The 22,109-nt window shown below is 57.3% G+C and overlaps 1 protein-coding gene and 1 non-coding gene across 2 annotated transcripts; one reads left to right on the top strand and one right to left on the bottom strand.

Moving 5' to 3' along the window:
• Positions 1–1,568: 1,568 nt before the first annotated feature.
• CYGB (cytoglobin) lies at positions 1,569–12,022 on the bottom strand. The gene is made up of 3 exons (NM_001008789.2): positions 11,708–12,022; positions 5,496–5,727; positions 1,569–4,959 (listed from the first exon to the last, which is right to left on the bottom strand). Exons 1-3 carry the CDS (start codon positions 11,848–11,850, stop codon positions 4,795–4,797), a joined length of 540 nt encoding a protein of 179 aa, NP_001008789.1. The 5' UTR covers positions 11,851–12,022; the 3' UTR covers positions 1,569–4,794.
• Positions 12,023–18,699: 6,677 nt separating this feature from the next.
• LOC107054744 lies at positions 18,700–21,569 on the top strand. The gene is made up of 3 exons (XR_001469332.4): positions 18,700–20,669; positions 20,850–21,005; positions 21,105–21,569. It is a non-coding gene; the product is annotated as an uncharacterized LOC107054744 (transcript).
• The last annotated feature ends 540 nt before the right edge of the window (positions 21,570–22,109 follow it).

Raw genomic sequence — 22,109 nt, 5'->3', positions numbered from 1 at the left:
GCTCTCGCATCCCTCGGCTGCCAAACCGCTGGGAATTAATCCCGTGCTGACAGCGTTTACATTGGGCTCTGCTCAGATAAACCATATCAGAGGTGGAGCCGGGTGAGGAAGGAAGGGTCGCGCTCCTGCTTAGTGTCAGCCCGGCTGCTCCCCATCGCTGCAGCACGGAGCTGCTGGGATGGGGAGAGCACAGCATCCAAACCCTGAGGGGCTGAGGGCTTCTCTTGCACCTTACCTCAATGTACAATGGAGAAAAGAAGGGAAATGTTCTTCAGGTCAACAGGAGCCTGTGGGCTTGGTCTGCAGCCCCATGGCACGTGGGACATGGGGACCAGCGTCCCCCAGCATCTGGTTTGGATCTTAGCATCCATGCTCTGCACATGGAGGGCTTCTTCAAGGGCTGGTTTTAATGAGTGTTTGCACAGCACAGCTCTTGCAGACTTCATCTTTCCCTGGTAGGAGTATTCCTGTTTCTCTTCTCTCCATCTGGAGATGGAGGTGGATGGAGATGGAGACGGAGATGGAGACGGAGATGAGGTGAGATGGAGATGGAGATGAATGGAGACAGATATGAACGTGAGATGGAGATGGTGATGCAGGTGAAGATGGAGATGGAGATGGTGATGCAGGTGGAGATGGAGATGGAAATGGAGATGTGCCAGCCCGGAGCCCACACCTGCAGGGACCCTATGGCCAGATGGACACCTGGCAACACAAACCCATGCCATGGCCAAGATACCAAAATCCCCCTCCCTCTATCCCTCTGCCCATATCTACCATCCTTCACCACATCACTGGGGTGGTTCCTAACATCTCCTTGGCCAAGGGTTCCTCCTGCAAAGCGGCATCCCAGGGCTGTGCCACCTGGCAGCTTTGGGGCTCCCTGGGGCCCTCTTCCTGCACCACATCCCATCCCCTGCCTGTGGGGTCCGGGTCACGGCGCAGTCGTCACAGCCACCCCAGTGATGGGAGCCAGGGGTAAATATTAGTACAAAGTGAAGGGCTGTGTAAATATTATCTCTCTGCAAGGTATTGCTGAAGTTCCCGGCTCCTTTGTCAACAGCCTCTAGGAAATAACAGCGCATTGCTGGTGATCTCCAGGCTGCGCTGGTTCTTGTCTCAGAGCAGTGTGCCAAAGGTGGGGAGCATCGTGGCCCCACCGCAGCTCCAGGTCCCTCTGCCAGTGGTTTCCAGGCCAACGATTCCCATCTGGAGTTGAGCAGTGTGCTGTGCTGACCGCTCGCTTCCACCTGGGAGTGCACACAGGATGTGGCAGAGACTCCAAGGACAGCCAATTAATTGCACTGACAGCACCAAAAGGATTTCCCAGACAAGAGGAGACGGACGGAACCAGCCCTTTGGGTGCCCTCACCATGGCCATGGCTGTTGGGTTTGCTTTGGCCGAGTCAGATCGCTGCTTGCTGGTCGCAGTGTGCCATGGGCACCACCAGCAGCCATAGGGAAGGAGTAAGGCCCCCTTGTGCGGCCCTACCCGGCCATACAGTGGCCCCCAGAGGACACGCATTGCCCACCAGCATCGCAGCAAAGAAACCAGGAGGAGCCGGGGGGAGGGCTTTGATCGATTTATCCACTGAAGATACAGGTTTCAGTTTAATAACACCATTCTGTCCGGTTACAAACATACTAAAAACCAACCAAAAAAAAAAAAAAAAGAAAAAAAAGAAAAAACAAAGAAAAAAAAAAACAAAGAAAAGAGAAAAGAAAGAAAGAAACAAACAAAACCGACCCCAGTTACACCCATCGTACACGAGACGGCATGTAGAAAACCAGCACGGAAGCGCCGAGGAACACAGACATGAACAGCATCCGCAGCAGCATCGTAACGCTACGCACACACAGCGACATCGGACCCCCGTGCGGGGCACAGCGGGGCCAATGGGACGGACTAACAGTTAAGAGACAGCTCTGGCAATGGGAAGAGCGGGCGGCGTGGTCTGCTGGGCGCTCAGACCATGCGGGAGGTTTGATCCCCCTCTTCCTAAGTTGGTCCGTGTTGGGTTGGCGGGGTTCCTCCGTCGCCCCTCTGTCACCGGCGGCGGCCCTGAGTGGCGCTGGTGGCACAGAGAGGGGCGGGAGGGGGCTGAGCTCTGGTCTCTGGGGTGGGCTGAGGGCAGGGATGCAGCCCATGGGGGTCCTCGGGGGCAGCGATGGAGAGGCACGGGGTCATTAGGGCTCCTTGTCCGGGTGTGTGTGATGTATATGTATGGCGCGTGCCAGCTGTAGCTACGAGGGGAAGCGGATGAATGGGGACCTCTGTCCTGTCCTATACCCAGCGGGCACACGCAGCCCCGTGTGCCATCCCTTTGCCTGTGGGCACGCCTCCATCCAGTAGCAGAACATGGGGGGAAGGATGCAGGTTGGGACCACTGGGTGAGCCAGGAGGGGATGCTGGGGGCCGACCCCACCCTGGGGCCACCCAGTCCTGCTCCAGCTGCTGGAGGGGGGCACCGGGTCACAGCTCCAGACCCTGCCCTGCTGATGGGGCAGCAGCTCTGAGCACATGGGAGGTGACACATCACACTTCCCAAAGGGCTGTGACATGGAGCAGCTGTGACACGTGCACACGCGTGTGCCAGGGAGCCGCGCTCAGAGCCAGGACCAACCCTTCCTTTCCTCTCTTTCCCACAGCATTTTTCATCCCTCTGTCACTCCGGAATTATATTTTTTCCCCCATTTTCTGCTCATTTTCACCTCTCCCCAGCTGACAACTTTCCTGATTTAAGCAGTGCTTGCTCTGCCGAGGGCGGCGAGGAGGGGGTGTTCGCTCCATCTCCATCATTTCCCTACACAAGCTCTGCCCCGGCCGCCCTCCATTCCACGTCCTACAGAGCTGATAAAAATAAACATGTTTTTGTTTGCGTCCGTTTGAGTGGTTTGCAGCGGGGCTGACGGGGGTGGGACAGCAGCTGGACACATCTGGATTTGGTTTAGAAAATATGCCTGGCAAAACAGCCGGCCCTACGCACACATGCGTGCACACATGCAGCCATGGGACGGCTGTGCTGGGGGAAAACATAAAGGAAAAGAGGGAAGAAGAAATCAGCCCCGGTGGGAGGATAATAACCTCAAAGGTTGATGCACGGACTTTGTCTGAAGATGAAACAGACCCGGCCCAGGTCTGCAGGGCACGGAGAGTACCGAATGAATGGGATTCTCCCATCTGCATGAGCCCAACGGTGACGACGAGCAGCTGTGAGCACAGCTGGCCTTTGGGAGGTGCTGCTGCAAACAGTGCTGGTGGGCTCAGCTCTGGGGCCACCTCATCACCCTGCGTCCCCTTCCTTTCCTAAATCCTCTGTCCCTGCACACGTTGGCTTTACCCCGAGCAATTATGTCCATCCAGTCCATTACACGCACCCAGGACCAGATCCTGCCTCCACCTCTTCTGGCTTGACAGTGGGGTGGCCAATGGGAGAGAGCTGGGTATGTCACCAGCTAGGCAGCAAAACACCCAAAACAGCGAAAAAAAAACCCAAAAGATTCCCTGTGGATGTCTAAAAAGCAGTGGGTAAGCAAAGCAGGAATTGCTGGCTGGATGCTCGGAGTGGGGCAGTCACCATAGGGACATTATGGTGTCCATCACAGGCACCGTCCCCATCAAAGCTCTAAAAATCACAGAGATAGTTTGGGAAATAGAGGGTGACAAGGATGCCAACGCTTCCTAGGGAATGGAGCATCCCCAACCTTCCACCAGCCTGACCTACATGCATGCGGGAGGCAGCAGGGCTGCCCCTCCACCCCCTCCACTCTCTGCAGCCAAAAGGGAAACCGAGGCAGCAAAACCCTGCAGACCCACCCGCAGCCCCAGCACCAGGGCAGGATGAGACATATGGCCCCACAGCCTCACAGGGCATGGGGCAGCCCCCGGGCAGGGCAGGGGGAGCGCTGCTGGTCCGTGACCACACGGACCGACATCTACCAGGCACTTTGTTTGCAGGAGGGCAGGAATACTCCCTACATAAAGCAGTGTCAGCGTTAACAGAGCACAGACCTCCCTTCGTACCCCATCCTTCTTGTGACGGACCCTTGACCTTTCCCTATCCCAATTCCTGAATTCCTTCTCTCCAGGCAAGGGGCCCTGGACCCACATCCCCACCCGACAGACACACAGTGGCCAAGGCACAACGTGTGTCCCCCGAGCCCATCCTCATGCATGTCCCTGGTGCAGGGACCCAGCGCTGCGCAGGGAGCCCGGGGCCACGCCGCCTTCCTGCAGTGGGGACGAGTGGCACATCTGTCCCCTTGCTCCCTCCAGCCCCGGGATGGGTTGCAACAGATAGCCACAAGAGCTGCGGATGAAGCGAGCGATGGGTGCTGCAGCCTCTGGGCTGGCTGCCCTGCGAGGATGAGCAGCGCGGGCAAAGCAAAGTGCGGCGGTCCTGAAAAGCATCGCAGCCCAAAAGCAAGAAGCCGGGCTGTCCTGGGGGCTAGGCATGGAAAGCAGAGGGGTGAGCAGCACTGCACACCGCTGCGTGGCAAGGCATGGGCTTTGGGAGGTGATCATGGACCAGGACAGCGAGATGGAGCCAACAACCAACGCACCCCTTGCCCACATCCCGTGCTTCACCCCGGCCCACCCACACCCCCGTGGTTCTTAGTTTTTGGCTTGCTTACTGATAATATTTTTGGAAAAACCCTATAGAGATCCGATTGTGATTGGCATCTACCAGCACTGGCCGGCCCCGCACGGGAGCGAAGACCTCGAGAACAGAGCAGGGTGGATTCCTGGTGCATCACACCCCTCCCTGCCCCTCGCCCGGCCCCGCGGTCCGCTCACAGCGTGGCACTGGGGTAGGACACCCAGCCCGCCTCTTTGTACGCCGCCGTCACGTGGGTGTAGATGAGGGTCCTCATCTTGGTCCACGCGCCGTGCGCCTCCGGGGTGAAGTCGTTGCCATACGCCTCGGCGATCACCTCCAGCATGACACCGGTGAGCTTCTGCGGGAGACAGCAAAGGGTTAATGAGCCTCGCAGGGAGGGCGGAAGGAGTTAACTTTTTCCTTAAGGAAATGCAAGGCTGGGGTTGAGTTCTGGGAACAACGGCCCTCTGCTGCACGGAGGGATGCTCGGGGCATTACAGCGCTCACAGGAGGCTGACATGGCGCTGCCGAGCATCCCCTAACTTTGGCCATAGGTGCCATCCACCACACTTCGTTGCTAAAAGACCTCAAGAAGGACCCTACTGCTGTGCAGGACGCAGGCAGGATTCTGGTAGGGAGAGGAACTCCAAGCCCCAGAAGCTCCAGTGTTGGCTGGCTTTGGGGATGCTGCTCTACGTGAGGCAGCATCTCGGTAGGAAACTGCAGGCATGTGGGGAGCAGCCCTACAGGGAGCATCACCACTCCTTCTCCCTGACTCCCCATCGGTGGTCAATGGTGGGGATGGGTCAACGGTTGGTCTCTGTGGTCTTAGTGGTCTCTTCCAATCTTAATGATTCTAAAGCATCCCAAAAGGTTTTCACTCCTCCCCTTTACCTTAAAGTAGACGGGCTCCACTTTGTGCTTGAGGGCATGGGCTTTGCCCACCAGGGCCAGAACGGAGGAGACCTTCTCTGGGTCGTCGAGGTTCTCCACCACAGTGTTGATGGCACCCATGACCCGCTGGGCGTGCTTCCGCAGCTGCAAGCTCCTCTCCATCTCCAGCGTGTCGTCCATGTGCTTGAACTGGCTGAAGTATTGTTTGGCCGATGGGAAGTTGACAAAAAACCTTGGGAGAGAGGACAGACACAGAGCAGAGTCAGCAGGGCAGAGGTGCTGGGAACGGCCCCATTACCTCCAGCACAGCCAGGGCCGGAGCTCATTGAATTCCCAGGGAAATACTGTAGGTTTCATCTGCAGGCTAATGCCTTTCTCACTTATCTACTACGAAGGCATCCCAGATGGATATTTATCTACAAAGCAGAAGCAGGACTGAATTCCTTATCATTTCACCCAGAAACTCCAGCCCAGCGTGCCAGATGCCACAGCCATCCCCCGTGTGTCACAACATCTCCTCCTGCTTCAGAAAGATGGAGACAAGCAAGCAAAGCTCATCCTCCATCCAAGCCAGACTCTCCCTGCCTATCTTCGACCCCATGGGGCTCTCTTCATGCATTGCCACCCAAAGATCCCCTCCCAACCCAGGATGTGCCCAGCATTCACAAATCCACCTCTCCAAAGAGCTCCCAGCAAGACCTCAGCCCAGATCTCCCAGTGCCAGGAGCCACTGCCAGGACATCCCCCAGGCACCCAGCCTGCAGTTGGAGACCCTCTTTGCTATGGGATGAACCAATTCCCGTGAAACACAACTGGGATGAGTGGAGCTGCTGATGGCGGGCAGCTCTGCCCGAGCAACATCTCAACCATGCATCCCTTTCCTATCCCTTTCCCATCTCCTTCCCATCTCTTTCCCATCCCATTCCTATCCCTTTGCCATACTGTTCCCATCCCATTCCCATCCATCACTACATCCCTCCAGCACCAGTTGGGGTCATCACCCCACTCACCACCCCACAGGCAGTGTCAATTCATGGATCCCGCTCCCTTCCCACCCCATTACTCTCCCTCTCCCTGTCTTCCCCCACCCTGTTGGCTGGTGCACAGCTCATGGCATTGCCAAGGAAGCAGCGCCGGGAGCACACTGCTCCCCGAGGCAGCTGGGATCCATCAGCCCAAAATAGGTTCTGGAGGTGTGAAGAGCGGAAACGTTGGGGAGGGTGGAGGGGGTGGACAAGGTGTTGCTTTGAAACCCACGTCGGGTCAATGTCAGCAGGAATCCCAACCCAGAGCGGCCGCCTCTAGCTCCCATTCCATGGATGCCCTCAGCCCCATCCCTTTGGCTCAGAGATGCTGTGGAGTGAAGGATGGCCGGGACCCATCACAGGGCTGGGGCGTGGAGTTGGCCGTGGAGATGGCACTGGGACTGAGGTTCTGCCTGGAGCCTTCCCAACAAGTATGTGCCTGAGCCTCGAAACCCCGAGTCCCTCTTTGCTGTTAGAAGCTCCCTGAAAAGCCCCATCCGCTCTCAGCTCATGGCACGATGAGAAGACCCAAGGAAGGACTGAGCTTGGAGCAACCCCAGGGACCCCCAGAACCACACCACACATAGGGATTGAGCACAACCCCAAGGCCGTGTCCTCCACCTCCATGGGCAGAGGCTCCAACCCCGCTCACAGCATCACAGTTCCGAGCAGGGACCCCAAGGCTGGAGCAAATCTGAGCTGTCAGAGCCAGAAAGAGAGGGAACGAACCTCTCTCGTAGTTGCTAATAAACAGAGAAGATTAATTTAACACAAAGGTTAAATATAACCCGAGGGATGGGGTGGGGGGGGGGGGGGGAGGGGGGGAGGGAAGAAAAAAAGAGGAGGAAGAAATAAAATAACTCAAACAATAGTGAGACAGAAGAGGTGTTCGCTGCGTTTGTTTCCATCCACAGAACATTTTTGGAGAGTTCAAACAGCTCAGGCTCCGGAATTCTGTTGGCTCATTACGTGTGTGTGAGGTTTGGGCTTTTTTCCTTCATCGGAGTCATTAAAAATAGGACGTTTACCATCGCGCATCACACGGAATTATGATTGATGGGAAGCAGATGCCTCAATTCCCATCTCGTTACATTTCTTTTTAAGCGGTTCCATTCTGCACCCGCTCGTTTGTTCCCGGCCGGCTCCATCTGGACCGAGCTCACAGGATGTCGGAGATGTTTTCCTCCCTCTTTTGCCCTTTTAACAACTTTAAGGACACAACCTTCACCAGCAGCAGAGCCAGAGGAAAGAATTGAGGTGCTCTGTGCAGCAGGAGCACGCCGTGCACCTTCCCCATCTCCCTCCCCTCTCCATCTCCGTAGCAAACCAAGCTGGGGACGGACCCCCAGCCCCGGCCATCTCATAGAAGGATGAAGGTTGGAAAAGAGCCCTAACATCATCAAGTCCAACCGTTCCTGCCCAGCGCAGCCGGCGCCAGCTGGAAGCATCGGTGCTTCATCACCCTGAGAGCTCCAACCTGACCCATAGGGAAAGCAGCCCTGAGCCCACCGGGTTGCTGGGATCCCTGGGATGAACACCTGGACGCTTTCTGATTGATTTTCAAATCCCAGGACCATGGAATATCCCAAGTTGAAGGGACCTGTATGGATCATCATCATTTTCCTACTCATGCTTTCGTGCTTTCTCTCATCCCTCTACGTGGGAGAAGCTCTCAGCCATCCCCACATCCATCCCCAGAGCTCCGAGCCCCGTTCTGCTCCAGTGCCCACAAAGCAGCTGCTGGAGGTAGGCAGGTGCTATTTATTGAGCTCGGGATGGCTCAGCACTTCGCCTGCACCTTCCCAGTGCCGTTCCAGCCACCTGTATGTAGGTTCCTTTCAGGGCTGGGCTTCTGCAAAGGGATTGGGATGCTCCAGCAAAACCCAGCAGCAAAAACCCAAATGAGTGTGGGGTCACGGGGATCCCAGTGGTCTGTGATGGGGAGCTGCAGCCACGCAGAGAGCACAGCCGTGAGCCTCTGCCTCTGGATACAGTGCTTTAAATCTCCCCCCCTACCACCCCCAGCCCTTTTTCTACCCCTAATGGGGGGTTGATTCTTTGGGAAATGCTCCTCTCGAGTGTCCTCATGAGCAGAGCCCTTTTCTCCAGGAAAACATCCATTCAGACTGACTGCAGTGATTCATGAGCACGTGACATGCAGTGGGATGGGGACGTCCTTCCAAGGGGGCCCCACTGCAAAGCATTTCAGGGAGGGGGCTCAGTTGGGATGCTTTGCCCTGAAATGTACCTCTTGGCACCAGAAATGGGCTCCTCGCCCAGGGGGACACCCGAACAAAACGCATGGCACCCGCAAAACCATCGCCTTAAATGACATTCTGGGGGGGGATTCAACCCACTGATTTGGTTCTGAAAAATAGGAAGGGTTTTCTGCAGAGCTGGATTCGCTCCTTGGGCTCTTTGGTAGTTTATCGTGGCGTGCAGGATGACTGCTGTGCAGGGAGTGCTCCTCCAGCTCCGAGCATTGGGAGCGATGGAGAGGGCAAAAGAATTGGAAACGTGGACAGGCAGTGATGGGAGCAGCGAGAGAGAGATGAGGAGGCCCTGCAGCACAGGGCTCAGCACAGCTGCCACATCGAGAGTGGGTTGGAATGGGAGTTAATGGGGGCTGTCCCTGGGTTTCCTCCTCACAAGCCCGAGGGGATCCATACGGTTTTGTAGTCCCACGCCTGTGGCTGCAGCAGGTGGGTGGGAGGGTTGGGATGTGGGGGCTTCCAACCCCATAGGGGTTTCCAACCACGCTCATGTTGGGCACATGGCTGTATGGTACTGCACTGCGAGCTCCCTGCACACACCCCCAGCCTCCTCTGAGGACCTCACCGGGCAGCATTTTCCCCAAAGGAACAATTCCTACGTTACAGATGGGGAAACTGAGGCACGGCAATGCACCCAGAGCTCTGGGCAGGCTCCGTGTGCACTGCAGTGTGTCTCTCCATCATGCTGGCTGGAGCGAACCAGCTCAAATACAGCCCCAAATGTGCAGCTTGAGGGTACCCTGCCCATCCCCAGCCCCATCCCCGGTCCCACAAGGGTTAAGGCAGCTGCTGTGAAATGGATCCTGGCAGCGATACCGCAGAGGCCCCACTCTCCCCAGGAGGAAGACGAAGCTCCCCCGCCGAGGAAATGGTCAATTAGTGGCACAGCTCTGACCGCACGGCGCAGATTCCCATGATCCGGTGGCTGCACCGCCTCAAGTCCTCATTATCTGTGATCATATCCCGTTGGATCCCAGAGGCCCCACAAGCTCAGGACCCCGCTGTGCAGCTGGAAGGACCATAGGGATGTGCTACGGCTCCGAGCAAAGCTGCAGCCACATGGGCTGGAGCCTGATGGCCAGCGCTGGTGCACAGCCCTGTGCCTCAGTTTCCCTGTCTGCAAAGGAGAGGGTGGGTGAGCCAGCATGGAAGTGGTGCAAGGAGGAGGGAGCTGCGCTGGGACAGGCAGCAGGACTCCTGCAGGGTGGTGGCACTGCAGACCCTCACCCCACGCTCGCCGTTTGGTTGGGCATCCCCACCTCTGCCATCAGGGCAAAGGATTGGCCCCCAGTTTGGGTTCAGCCCTCGATGTACAGAGATGGCTGTGAGCCCCCATGCACGTCCCATGGGAAAAAGTCATCCCCTGCCCAGAGCAGGTCTTGAAAAAAGATAAACTGGGGAAGAGCAGAGGAAGCCTCCGTGAGGCAAAGCAACTCCCCAGCAACAGAAATGCAGCTGAGCTCTGGGCATGTGCTGCAGTTAAGGCTCACAGGGAGCCAGGTCCATCCCAGGTCTGTGATACCCTGCTGGCATTTGGGAACACCCACCACCACAGTGCCACGGCTCCCTCTGAGGACAAACAAGTTGGAGCAGAAACTTGTACAAGGAGAATCTGGGTTGGGAGCAGAGCTCAGCCACATGTCCCAGTGGCCGCTCCTTGCTGCTCTCACCCCTGCTCTGAGCCCCATCACTGTGCTCTACAGATGCCAAAAGCATCCCCAATGGGGGAGCTAATCCCCAATGGCATCATCCAGGCAGCATCCTGCCCGGACACCTCTTCCCAACACTGCCATTGACATCAGAGCTGCTGCATGCTGCTGGGGCTCAGCCCATCTCCGTGCCCACCCCTGTGCATCAGGGGCATGAAGGCAGCGAGGATGCCCGTGCCACACTTTCCACTCCCCACTGTCCTATGCTGGAGCTCACATGAATGGGAAAAGGAGCATTCTGGCTTCCCAGGGTTGGGACAGGGATTGTCTGTGCTCTGCATTTCCCATGGGCTCAGGACATCAGCTCTCAGCCCACGGAAAACTTTTCGATGGCCGTTCACACAAAGCGCGTGCATGCAAAGGGCTCACACCCCACACCACAACAGGCAGCAGCAGGAAAACCTCCCTGTCCCTATTTCCCCTCCAGCACAGCATAACCCTTCCTGATTTTGGCACCGATGTGGGGCTTTGCGTTCTGCCCATTGCAGCCACCTGGCCCCATGCTGCTGGACGATGCTGTGTGCCATGACGCAATGCTCTGTGCCACGGGGCAATGCTCTGTGCCGTGGGGCGACACTCTATGCTGTGGGGCGACACTCTGTGCCGTGGGGTGACGATGCCCCACAGCTCAGGCAACGCTCAGGGCTTGGAGACCGCTCGCTGCTGCCCCCCCCTTTGCCCCCACCCCATGTGTGCCCTCCGTGTCCCCCCCTTCCCCCCCGCCGCCAACTCCAGCGCTCCCTCCCCGCCGACGCTGCCGCCGGAGGGACAGATGGTGCCCTCGGAGACACCTGCTTGGGTTTTATCTTGGCTCCCAACTTGCATTATTTCACCCGCCAGCCTGGGACGTACCAACGCCATCCGCACGGAACTCAGTGGGGGGGGAAAAAACCCCCCCAAAACCCGACCGCAACAAACCCACCCCCAGCGAGCCGAGCTCTGCGCCGCGCTGCCTCCGCGCTCCCCCACCTCCGCGCGGCTAAAGGTGACCTTTCCGATGGAAACCAAATCCCACGAAGTCCCCCCGCTGCTGCCCCGCTCCCCCCGCGCTCGGATCGGAGGAGCGCTGCGAGCCGTCCCCGCGCCAATGGATGCTCCGCGCTCCCCACTCGCTGTCATTCATCGCGTTCCGCTCTACAGACCGTGCTGTTTTTTGTCTGTAAAGGGCTTCGCTCGGGTTCTCCTCCCCCCCCCATCCCCAGTACCTGATGAGTATGGAGACCCCGACGTCCTCGCAGTTGGCGTACACCCTGCTCCATGTCTCCTGAATAACCTTCTTCTCCGCGTCGGAGATCTCCTCACTTCGCTCCCACCTCTCGATCTCCATTTCACCCTGGACTTTCTCCATGGGGAGCTGCGTGCGCTGCGCCGGGAGCCGGGAGGGGATGTGCGTGAGAGCGGCGAGGTGTGCGCCCAGCAGCTGCGCCCTCGGAGCTGGAATTTCGGCTATCTCCTACAGCTCGGGTCTCCCCATGGCTGTAGCAGCTCCCGCTCAGCCTGGATGCAGGCGGCTGACTGATGGGAAACTGCCGAAAAGTGAAATATTCAAAGGCATCGCAGGACCAGCCTCTTCCAACGTGTGAACGTGAGCTCACTTTCCCCTCTCTCCTCCTCTCTCCCACTCCTCCCTCCTGCTCTCAGGGAGGGCGGGGGGTGGAGAAGGGGGGTGAGGGTGGGGGGGGGGAAGTTTTTTTTTCCAGCCTTTGTAAACAGCGTGGAGGAAATAGAGAATGTGAAGCGCGCGGCTGAAGTTGTCCCGGTGCCGATGGGGCCCGGCGCTGCCTTTGGGACGGGAGATCCCACCGCAGCCGCCCACCGCCTCCCAGAGGGGGACATCACCCCCTGTGCTGCAGATTGCAAGGGGAAGGTGGGGAAATTCATGCCTCTGGGAAGGGGTGTGCGGGAACACCTCCGTGCCGCCCTCGGGTTGTTTGTACCCACATCCATTTGCAGCTCGCTGCAGCCCCAGGCTGTCAAACTGGCAGCACAGGAAGAAGGGAGAATACCGCTGGGACTTGGAATGACCGCCGGGTCTGCAGAGGGGGATGGGAGAAGCAGTGGGGGATCCCGGCAGAGGGCCAGCAGGCAGACAGACAGGTGGGCACACAAGGAGACAGACAGGGGGACAGTCGGATGGATGGGCAGGCAGACAGACCCACGGACAGGCAGGCGGGCGGGCAGACAGACAGGTGAACAAACAGACAAGCAGATGGAGGGCGCAGCTCCAAAGCACACCTGGGCAGGGGATGGAGTGTAGCTGAGCCCTGCTGTGGCCAAGGCTCTGTTCCTGCAGAGCTGCCAAGGCTTTTTGTTGTATTTCTCCTCCAAACCATCCTCAGCTGCCACTCCGCTCCCAGCAGGGAAATCATTGGCATCAGCAGATCTGTGCTTACAGCTGTGAGAGGAGCAGGGGGGGGGGATGCTGTCCTGCTGCAGGCCCAACCCAGCAGAGCAGGACCCCGCTGCCGCAGCCAGAGCTGTGCCCTCTTCTTGGCAGCAGGGCTTGGGGTTGGGTGGAGAGTCTCCATTCTGTGTTAGAAATGAATGAGGAGCCCCTGAGCATTTCCAAGAGGGTCCCTGCCCTTCTCTCGGGACATCACACCCAGCTCTGCCACGTGCTTGGCTTCTTCCCCATGGGAAGCCACTCTGAGACATGCAAGGAGGACTGCGCTGCGGTGGAGATGAGCCGTGCCGACCCATCGCCCAAAAACCCCAAACACAGCCCTCAACTTCTGCACCTCCTCCCAGATGCGAATGAGAGCCGTGAGCACAGCCCCACGCTGCCACTCAGCAGCGTCCCATTGCCACCATTTCCCCCAGCTAACGGTGGTAGGAGGCGACACGAACCAGGAGGAGGATGCTGCATTGACTCCGCTGCTGCAAAACCTCAGCGGGTCAGCATCACCTGGTGCCACCCTGCTGGCCTCTGTCCCTGCAGGGACCTGAGTGTCCCCATCGGGCCCACTGTGGCCAAGGCGCAGCACAGAGGGAGGTGGCAGCCCCAAGGACACGGTGGCATTTGCCACCCTGCCCTCCCACACTGCCTCTCCTCCTTCTCCTCCTCCTCCTCCTCCTTCTCCCTGCGCTGGGTGCAGTGAGGAATGCGCTTGGCTCCTGAGCCTGGAGTGGGAGGTGAAGGCAAAAAACACGACTTCAGCTCCACGGCGCGTGGGACGGGGATGGTGGCAGAGCTCCACCCTTGACTCCTCACCGAGGGTGAGGTGCAAACCCCATAGCCAAACCACAGCCAAACCACAGCCAAACCCCACAGCCAAAGCCCAGTCAGCTCTGGATGCTCTGAGCACCACTGTCCCTTGTGCACGGGGAGGAGGAATAAGGAGACTTTAGGAAACGGCTTTGCGGTGCCTGCAGCAGCCAGCACACCAGGAGGGGAGAATTTAGCCTAAAGCCTGTGCAAATGCTCTGTGCTTATTGCAGGTTTCCTTCCTCCTGCTTCTTCAGATCCCCAGGGAACCACACAAAGCCGGAGCTCCTGCTCCAGCTGCGGCTGTGCCGGGGGCTGAAGGGGGGCAGCAGGACCCTCAGCTGAGGTTGCACTGCTTTCTGTGTCTGCACCCCGTGGGGTGGGACCCCCACGTTCCATCCCGACTCCATCACCCACACGCCCAGCACACCCAGGTGCTGATTTGCTCCCCTCTGCCCATGTCCCCCCCGGCAGTTCTGGGCAGTGCCAGGAAGCGAAACCCAACTGTTTGTGCAGAGCAAATCCCACAGCAGACATTCCTCCTCTGATTGAAACCAGACCTCACGCGATGCTGCCGGAGCTGCTGGCGGGGGCACGTTAACCAGAGCAGAGCATGCGCTCCCAAAAGGGGATTGGGGTCTCTCTGCTTGGGGACATGGGTTGGCCAAGTGGGTCAGGGTCCAAGTGATGGGATGAAGATGTGTGGGGTGGAGGTGTATGGGATGAAGATGTATGGGATGGAGCTATATGGGGTGGAGGTGTATGGGATGGAGCTATATGGGATGGAGGTGTATGGGGTAGAGGTGTATGGGATGGGGGTGTATGGGATGGGGGTGTATGGGATGAAGGTGGGTGGGATGGAGCTATATGGGATGGAGGTGTATGGGGTAGAGGTGTATGGGATGGGGGTGTATGGGATGAAGGTGGGTGGGATGGAGCTATATGGGGTGGAGGTGTATGGGGTGGGGGTGTACGGGATGAAGGTGGGTGGGATGGAGGTATATGGGATGGAGGTGTATGGGATGGAGGTGAATGGGGTGAAGATGTGCAGGATGGAGGTATATGGGTTGAAGATGTATGGGATGGAGGTATATGGGATGGAGGTGTATGGGATAGAAGTGTATGGGATGGAGGTGTATGGGATGGATGTGAATGGGGTGAAGATGTACAGGATGGAGGTGTATGGGATAGAAGTGTATGGGATGGAGGTGTATGGGATGGAGGTGAATGGGGTGAAGATGTACAGGATGGAGATGTGTGGGATGAAGATGTATGAGATGGAGGTATATGGGATGGAGGTGTATGGGGTGAAGATGTGCAGACCCAACCGGCAGCAGCCACAAGCATAGAGGAGAGAGGAGGATGAGGCAGGGAAACCCCCATGGCCTTCTCAAACGCTGTGTCATCTCCTCCCCGAAGCCAAACAAACAAAATCGCTACCAGCCCACACAACCTAAAATTCCAGCATTAGGAAATCCAGGGGAAAAGCAGGAAGCGGAGGTGCAGACAGGGCTGGGTGCTGCCGTGCTGCAGGCGGGGCCTGAAGCTCCGGGGCAGCGCTGGGAACCGCTTCCCAACCCGGTCCCATAGCGGGAGCTCTCCCAGACACCCCAACTCCACCCCGAGGCTTCGGGGAACTGGAATGGTGATGCAAGGTGGGATGAAGCAACAGCGCTGGGAGGAAGCAGGGGATGGGATGTGGCGTGGCTGAGCTTTGCTCCTCGCCATCCCGATCCCAGCAGGAGCCGGCTGAGCATCGTCCCCATGTCACAGCCAGACAGTGAGTGGGGATGACAGGGTTATAGGAAACAAGGTGACACTTCCAAACACATTCTCTTTGCTGCTCTTTTCCTTTCCTGGCTGTGGCAAGGGTTGCACAGGAAAGCCAGCAAGCTAATGTATTCATGTCATCTTGCATTTGGTGCCAGGACATGAAGTAAACACTGTCAGGGACCTCGCTCAGGTTCAAAGACGAGCCCTGCTTCTTATTCCGATCACATTATCCGCGCTCCCCGTACGGATTCGTTGATTCATATCTTAAAAAGAAAAGCCTTCAAAACCCATTAAGCCTGCCTTGCCATTCCAGCCCTGCTCTCAAGGGCTGGGGCAAGAAGCATTAACTAATCTGCTCACATTACTTTGCCTTTGAGCCGAGCATCTCTCGGTGTCAATCAAGCGTGTCTGGAAGTGATACGCTCCGGTGCAGGGCAGCGAGTTCACTGCATGGAAAATCAATGTGGGAGCCCTCAGCCGGGCAGCGGGTGGGCAAAGGCACCTCTGGAAAAGAACCCACGGAGGAGGCTTTGCCGTGCTCTTAGCGACGGCTGCTCTTTCTCGAGACCTCAGGTGGTGCCTGGGACACAAATGGGGACGTCCCGGTGCCACCTGGTGTGCAGAGAGAGGAGCAGTGCAGCCACAGGAGGTGCTCGGGGTGCTCCCAAAGAGCTCCCATCCCTGTGGAACCACTGGGGAGGGTCCATCCCCTCCAGCCCCCAGCTACAGAGAACGATGATGGGATGGGCGTGGAGGGATTTGGCTTCACAGATATGTTGAGTGTTTTTTAGGGCTCGGAGAGGTCCAAGAGGATGTTGTCACTGAGTGGGGATGAATGACAGCATCCCAGTCTCTCGCTGATGGGATGGAGAGCCAGGATCCCCCAAAGCTTGCTCTGCCTTGTCTTTCTGACCTCCTAACTTAGTGAACCAGGGCTGATCGAGGCTGCTTGGATCTGCCCCTGGTTTCAAAACCCATTTGTGTGGGGAGTCCGTTTCCCAGCACGGAGGTGTGGGGAGAGGTGTGCGTGCTGCTGAGAGCGGGGAGGGGGAGGCAGAGCCATCCTGCAGACATCGGGATCAGCTGGCTGAGATGTGGCCACGGGGAATTACACGCAGGGCTGAGCCTGTCAGATTACCCGAGCGGGGAGGGGGGAGTGCGAGAGACAGGAGATGGAGGGGAAGGAGAGGGGAGAAGGTGGGTGAGGAGGGGAGGGAGGCGCGCGGGGAATAGGGGGCCCCCAGCCCTGAGCCCACGTCGGGAGATGCAATGCATGCATGGGGTGGGAATGGGCTCTGTGTGTTGGTGCCCACCCGACCGGCATCTGTCTGCATGCAGCTCAGTGCTGAAGGTTGCACAGAGCTCCCTCTCCGATCCCACCCGAAGGTCAGAGGAGAGCGTCCTCATTCGCTGCCCGTTAATTACTTCTGATCCCGCTCTAATTCCTCCTAACGCCACCCCCGAGAGCCTCCAGGTGGCTGCTGGGCGGAGGGCAACCGCAGGGCTGGGACAGCGGGGTCCTGCAGGAGGGACGCGGGGGCTGCGTGGTGATGGAGCCATGTGTACCACCGCCCTGCTGCTTGGCACGCTGGTCGTGATGCTGCGGAGACGCTTCTCCAACAAAGTCGAACCGTACGTCCTCCTCTGCCCTGGGCTTGGGGGTCCCCATGGCTGGGGACAGGGTAGTAAAGGTGGCCTTGGGGTGGATGGCAGTGGGTGGCTCTGGTGGTGGGGAGGTGACAGCTGGGATGGGATTTGCTGCAGCCCTTCGGTTACAAAGCCATGCTGGAGAGCAGGGTTGGATCTGTGCATCCTCACCTCCATGCGGGCACGGCGCACCATGGGAGGGAGCGCTGCTCCTGTTGGGTGCTCACCGCCTGCCCCACCGCCAGGCTCAGCCGGAGGTTTCCACTGTAGACATGCAAATCTATTTACCGACGGAGGCTGGAGACATCTGAAAGTGGGGAGGTCAAATTGGTGCTTAATGAGCCAATTAAGCCAGGGCATGGAGAATAGGGACAGGGAAGGCATCTCCTCCTCTGAGCACACTGCAGCCCTCCCCTACCTGCATCACCCACTGAATTAAAGCTGCCTGAGAAAACGGGGGCTGTGTAGGGTCACCAGGGCTCTGTCCCCATGGAGCTGTGGCCACAACACGAGCCTTGCCCTGTGCTGCTGGGAGCTGGATGCAGCACGAGGGCTCCGTTCTAGGTTATCTGGGCTAAAGGAGCAGCAGGTCACCTCCTGCCCAGCCCTGCAGCGGGTCTGTAGCAGAGAACAAAGCTGTTTCTGCAGGGGAAGGTAACAGGTTTTTTGCTTGCTCTATTTTGGACATCCATCTACCCACCTCGCTCTGTGCTGGCATAAATCACTGCAGCTCCACTGACAGGTTTATACCAGGAGAGAATTCGTCTCCAGCCTTGAAAATAGAAGTGACAAGAGGGAGAGGAAGAAGTGCTGCTGGTCAGGGACTGTGGAGCAATGTGAGAGGCAACCAGGGCAGAGCAGAGCACGCTTCGGATGGGCACAGCACAGGGCGGGCAGCCTCCTCCATTGGGTGCAGTTGGGTGGTGGTGGTGGCGGTTGTGTTGGGGTCGGGGTCGCTTTGGGCCAGGCAGCCCCTGGATTCCATACACCGCGATAAAGGCCAACGTTGCCATTGGGATGAGCCCTGGATTAAGGATGTCTCTGAAATCCAGTGCGTGCTGAAGACTGGAGCGCAGCACATGGGATAAAGCCGCTGCGGTGCAGGAACGTCCCCGGCTCTGACGTTCCCGTGCGTCCTGGGCAAAGGACACAACCATACAGCACAGGCAAGATGAGATTATGTAAAATCCCCTGCTCATTGACCTCCTTCACGTCCCGTCTTCTATTTATATGCCTTGGGGCTGTCAGGGACAGCGGGGGGTGTCCTTGGTCTGCATTGGCAGGGCTGGGGTGCTCAGCTGTGGGGTGGGGGTCAGGAGGAGCCTGAAGCTGGCTCCCATAGTGCCGCATGGAGAGGCTCTGAGGGTTTGCTCCTCATGGTGCTCACCTGGACCAACCTCCCCATCCAGGGACAGGGAGGTCCTTGGGCTTCGGCGCTTGGTTTGTGTCACCCAGCAGGGTTCTGCTGGCTGCTATGTGTGGCTCTGGATGGCTGCTCGGCTTCCTTCCTCAGCTTCTTTCCCCCAGTCTCCAGTGGAGCGCATGGGGTCAGGGCTGCGCAAGGGGACACGAGGTTGGGGAAGTGGAGGTGCCACAAGCCGGAGCTTTGTGCGAGGTGAGAGCAGCCCCTCTGCACCTCGAGCTGCCAAAAACAGAGCTGGCTTTCACCTCCCAGCCCCGTCCCCTCCGGGAAGCAAGACGTGAGCTCCTCGTTTCCAGCACCATCAGGACATGAGCTCCTCATTGCCAGCACCAAGCAGGACGTGAGCTCCTCATTGCGAGCGCATCTCCGGGCTAGAGCAATCAGCACACAGCAGGCATGCACAGACAAGTGTCAGCTGAATCTCTGTGTGATTTTAAATACATTAGTGAGGCCACGAGTACAGCTCTGAGCCGATAAATAACCCCCAAACCAACCAGCAGGAAAATAACCCCCTCCTTCCACCGGAGACGAGGCAGGAGGCAACGTTAGCATCGCTTTCCCCCTTGTGTCTATGAGCGGATCTCTGTGCTTTAATCCAGACCCACAAGGGTCAATTCTCTGCCACTTCTGCGGAGTCATTATACCGCCTGTTATATAAATGTCTGGGCATGCACAAAAGGCAGTGCTGGTACAGAGGCTCCGACACAACTCTCTCCAACACCTGCTTTCAGCTGGGGAGAGAGCCGAGCGCGAGAGCATCTCGAGAGCTGTCACACTGAAAGCTGCTGTCTTTCAAGCTGAATGGAGGTCTAAATAGCTCTCACTTCTCCTTTAGAATCTCATTTCTAAATGCAATTAATACTGGCACATGCATAATGAGAGGCTGACGAGTGAATGCAGACTCCGGCAGCAAGAAGGCAGCCCAAGTGCTATGTAAATATTACAAATCCTCACTCAGAGCTGACCTGGGAAGACAGCTTTCTGATGATTAAACCCAAGTGACAATGCCACTGGATTCCTACATCTGTCACAATACTACCTGCTGCTACATAATGAGCTACGCCAAAAGAATCAGCTCTTGCTGCTCTTTAATGCAGATAAAATGTCTATTTGCAGAGGGTAATTAATCTCTTCTTCAAAACTGGGAACCTTAGTGTCCTTGGTAACAACATGCCAGTGACTCAGAGCAAGTCCCAGCCTTCTCCTCTGGTTTTTGAGTGAGGTACTGGAAGTGACCCCCAGTTCTTGCAATGGGAAGGAGACGCATCACAGCTGGAGGAGCCATGGGGTGCATGGGGTGGGGGAGGGTTCAGCCCTGCTCCGGGCTCTCTGCTGGTTTGGGTAGCCCAACCTTGGAGGGGGCGGCCAATGTTAGGTCCCCAAGGCGCAAATCCCCCTTGATCCCACTGCTCACCACCGGGTGACCACGCGGAAGTGGAGCAGCAGTGCAAATCACGGCGTCACACTGCTCCCTGCTCTGCCCCGGCTCCCACCAATGGGATGGGACCCAAAAGGTGAATCCTCCACCCCAAAGCACTCGGGGGCTGCAGCAGCTTTCTATGAACATCGCTGGGAAGCAGCCGCTGCCGCCGGGTTCTGCTCACTGACCCAATTCCAAAGCCCGAGGGAAGGACGCGCCGTGATAAAGGGAGGGATGCTGGAAGGAAGCGATGAGGAATTGTATGATTTATTTATTTCCTGGCAAAAAAAAAGAAGAAAAAAGAAAGAAAGGAAAAAAAAAAAAAAAAGATGTGTTGGCTAAAATCAGCATATTCCAGGCCAAACTGTGCTGCAGCAGAGCCTCGTGGGGCTTCAGCTGAGCAGAGCTGGGGGAAAACATGGGGAAAACATGGGGAAAACTTGGGGAAAATATGGGGAAAACATGGAGAAAAGGTGGGTTTGGGTGATGGTGAGGGCGCAGCTCCTTCATTGCCATGCTGTGGAAGTTAGCACCTTCCATTTGGAAAGCCAAATGGGTTCAGATGCTCCCAGTGTAGCCCGGTCCAGGCTCAGCCCATGTTTTCCATCCTCAGGCACCCCGAGGGAGAGGAAGAGGAGTCCAGGAGGGAGGAAGGCTCTGAGCCTCGCGCCACCTAACGCTGCTGCAGAGCCAGACCAGGTGGGATGGATGACACGAGAGAGAGTCATGGAACAGCTTGGGTTGGAAGGGCCTCTGGGGAAAGTGTGGAAATGAGGGGGAATTGGGGAGAAAAAGCCTGTTTTGTTGCTTCTCTGCCCTGCCACACCTCTCGCAGACTCTGCCTGCTGTTTAATGGTGGTTTCTCCATATTTCTCCCAGGATTTACAGGTCTCTTTGCCTACTGGTGAGGCTGCGTGAGCTCTGGAAAGTGGCTGCTCCTGAGGTGCGTGGAAATAGAGACACAGAGCCTGAACTGGGCAGACCAGGGGGGGGGAAAGCCCTTTCTGGTGCTTCCAACAGCTGCCCAGCTCCCAGGTGAGGGCACATCCAGCCACGCGGATGGGGGGAGCGTCCTGGATCACCTCACCCATCTCAGCTGCCAGCACCAACTAACAGCTCCTTCTCCTCCTGCAGCCACAGAACACGCCGAGAACCCCTCCAAAACCCACCTCCATGGTGCAGCTCGGGGTAAACCGAGGCCAAATGCTGCAAATCCCGAATGCTGGGTCCGGAGGGGCTTTGGGTAACCCCGCAGCGATGCCCTTTGGGAGCCATAAGGCAGCCCATGGGCACGGGGCGATGGCACGTTGTGCTCCCGGCGCTGGGACTCTCCCAGCTCTCCCACCCGTGCACACACATTAATAAAAGATCAGTTTGCAGACGCAGCTTGCTGTAGACGACAGCATTAGAGGCGCATCTGGTTTCTGCTAAGCACCGGTCTCGTGCTGGGTTTATTTGGTCCATTTGTGGCAGGGAAGAGTTGCTTTCAGCATTCAATGGTGTCTCATGTCTGGGAGAGGTGGGGGGGGAAGATGTATTTTTGGTGCAGCTTAGCCACAAAAATTCAGTCTCGGAATAAAGACAAATATTCCTGTTTTCTATCCGCTGCCAAACGGAGCCTTCATTTGTCTGAGAACTCGGCATCCTGCTGGAAAAAAAAGGACGTGTTCTGATGGGAAAAGTCCATTGGTTTGCATTGATCAGGCATTGGGACTGGCGGATGTCAGCTTCAGCCTGGCCAAGAAAGCAGTTCCTATCCTTTCCCCGAGGGGTATGAGGGAATAGGAGGTGGGGTCTTTGTGGTTATGGCTGCTTTTGGTGCAGCAGTGGGAAAGGCAAGCACCTGACCTGGGCTGCTCCCAGCTTCACTGCACCTCTCATCCCTTCCCACCAGCAGGGCACAGGCAGACACTGCAGCTCCCTTCAGGCTGCTTCTCTGCAGGGAGAACTTGCTGAACGTCCGCAGAGGTTTCCTAACAGATTTCTTATTCCCCCCTGAAGCTTTTTAATTAAACCTTTCCGGTCCCAACTCACTTTTGATTTTATTTTCATAAAGGCATTATATTCAGGAAGAATAAAACCGCTGCTGTAGCTGGAGCTGCCTTCATTTTACAGCAGAATGAAAGCAAATGTGGAGTC

Source organism: Gallus gallus, chromosome 18 (assembly GCF_016699485.2).
Source record: "Gallus gallus isolate bGalGal1 chromosome 18, bGalGal1.mat.broiler.GRCg7b, whole genome shotgun sequence".
In the NCBI taxonomy this organism is placed as follows: domain Eukaryota; kingdom Metazoa; phylum Chordata; class Aves; order Galliformes; family Phasianidae; genus Gallus; species Gallus gallus.
Note: the sequence above shows the minus strand (reverse complement) of the source record. Positions and strands in the feature narration are given on the sequence as shown.

Coding starts and splice junctions, on each gene's coding strand:
- CYGB (NM_001008789.2), bottom strand. CDS start 11,850: ATGGAGAAAGTCCAGGGTGAAATGGAGATCGAGAGGTGGGAGCGAAGT. Junction 5,728..11,707: donor GGGGTCTCCATACTCATCAG/GTACTGGGGATG, acceptor CTCTCTCCCAAG/GTTTTTTGTCAACTTCCCAT. Junction 4,960..5,495: donor TGGAGCCCGTCTACTTTAAG/GTAAAGGGGAGG, acceptor TGTCTCCCGCAG/AAGCTCACCGGTGTCATGCT.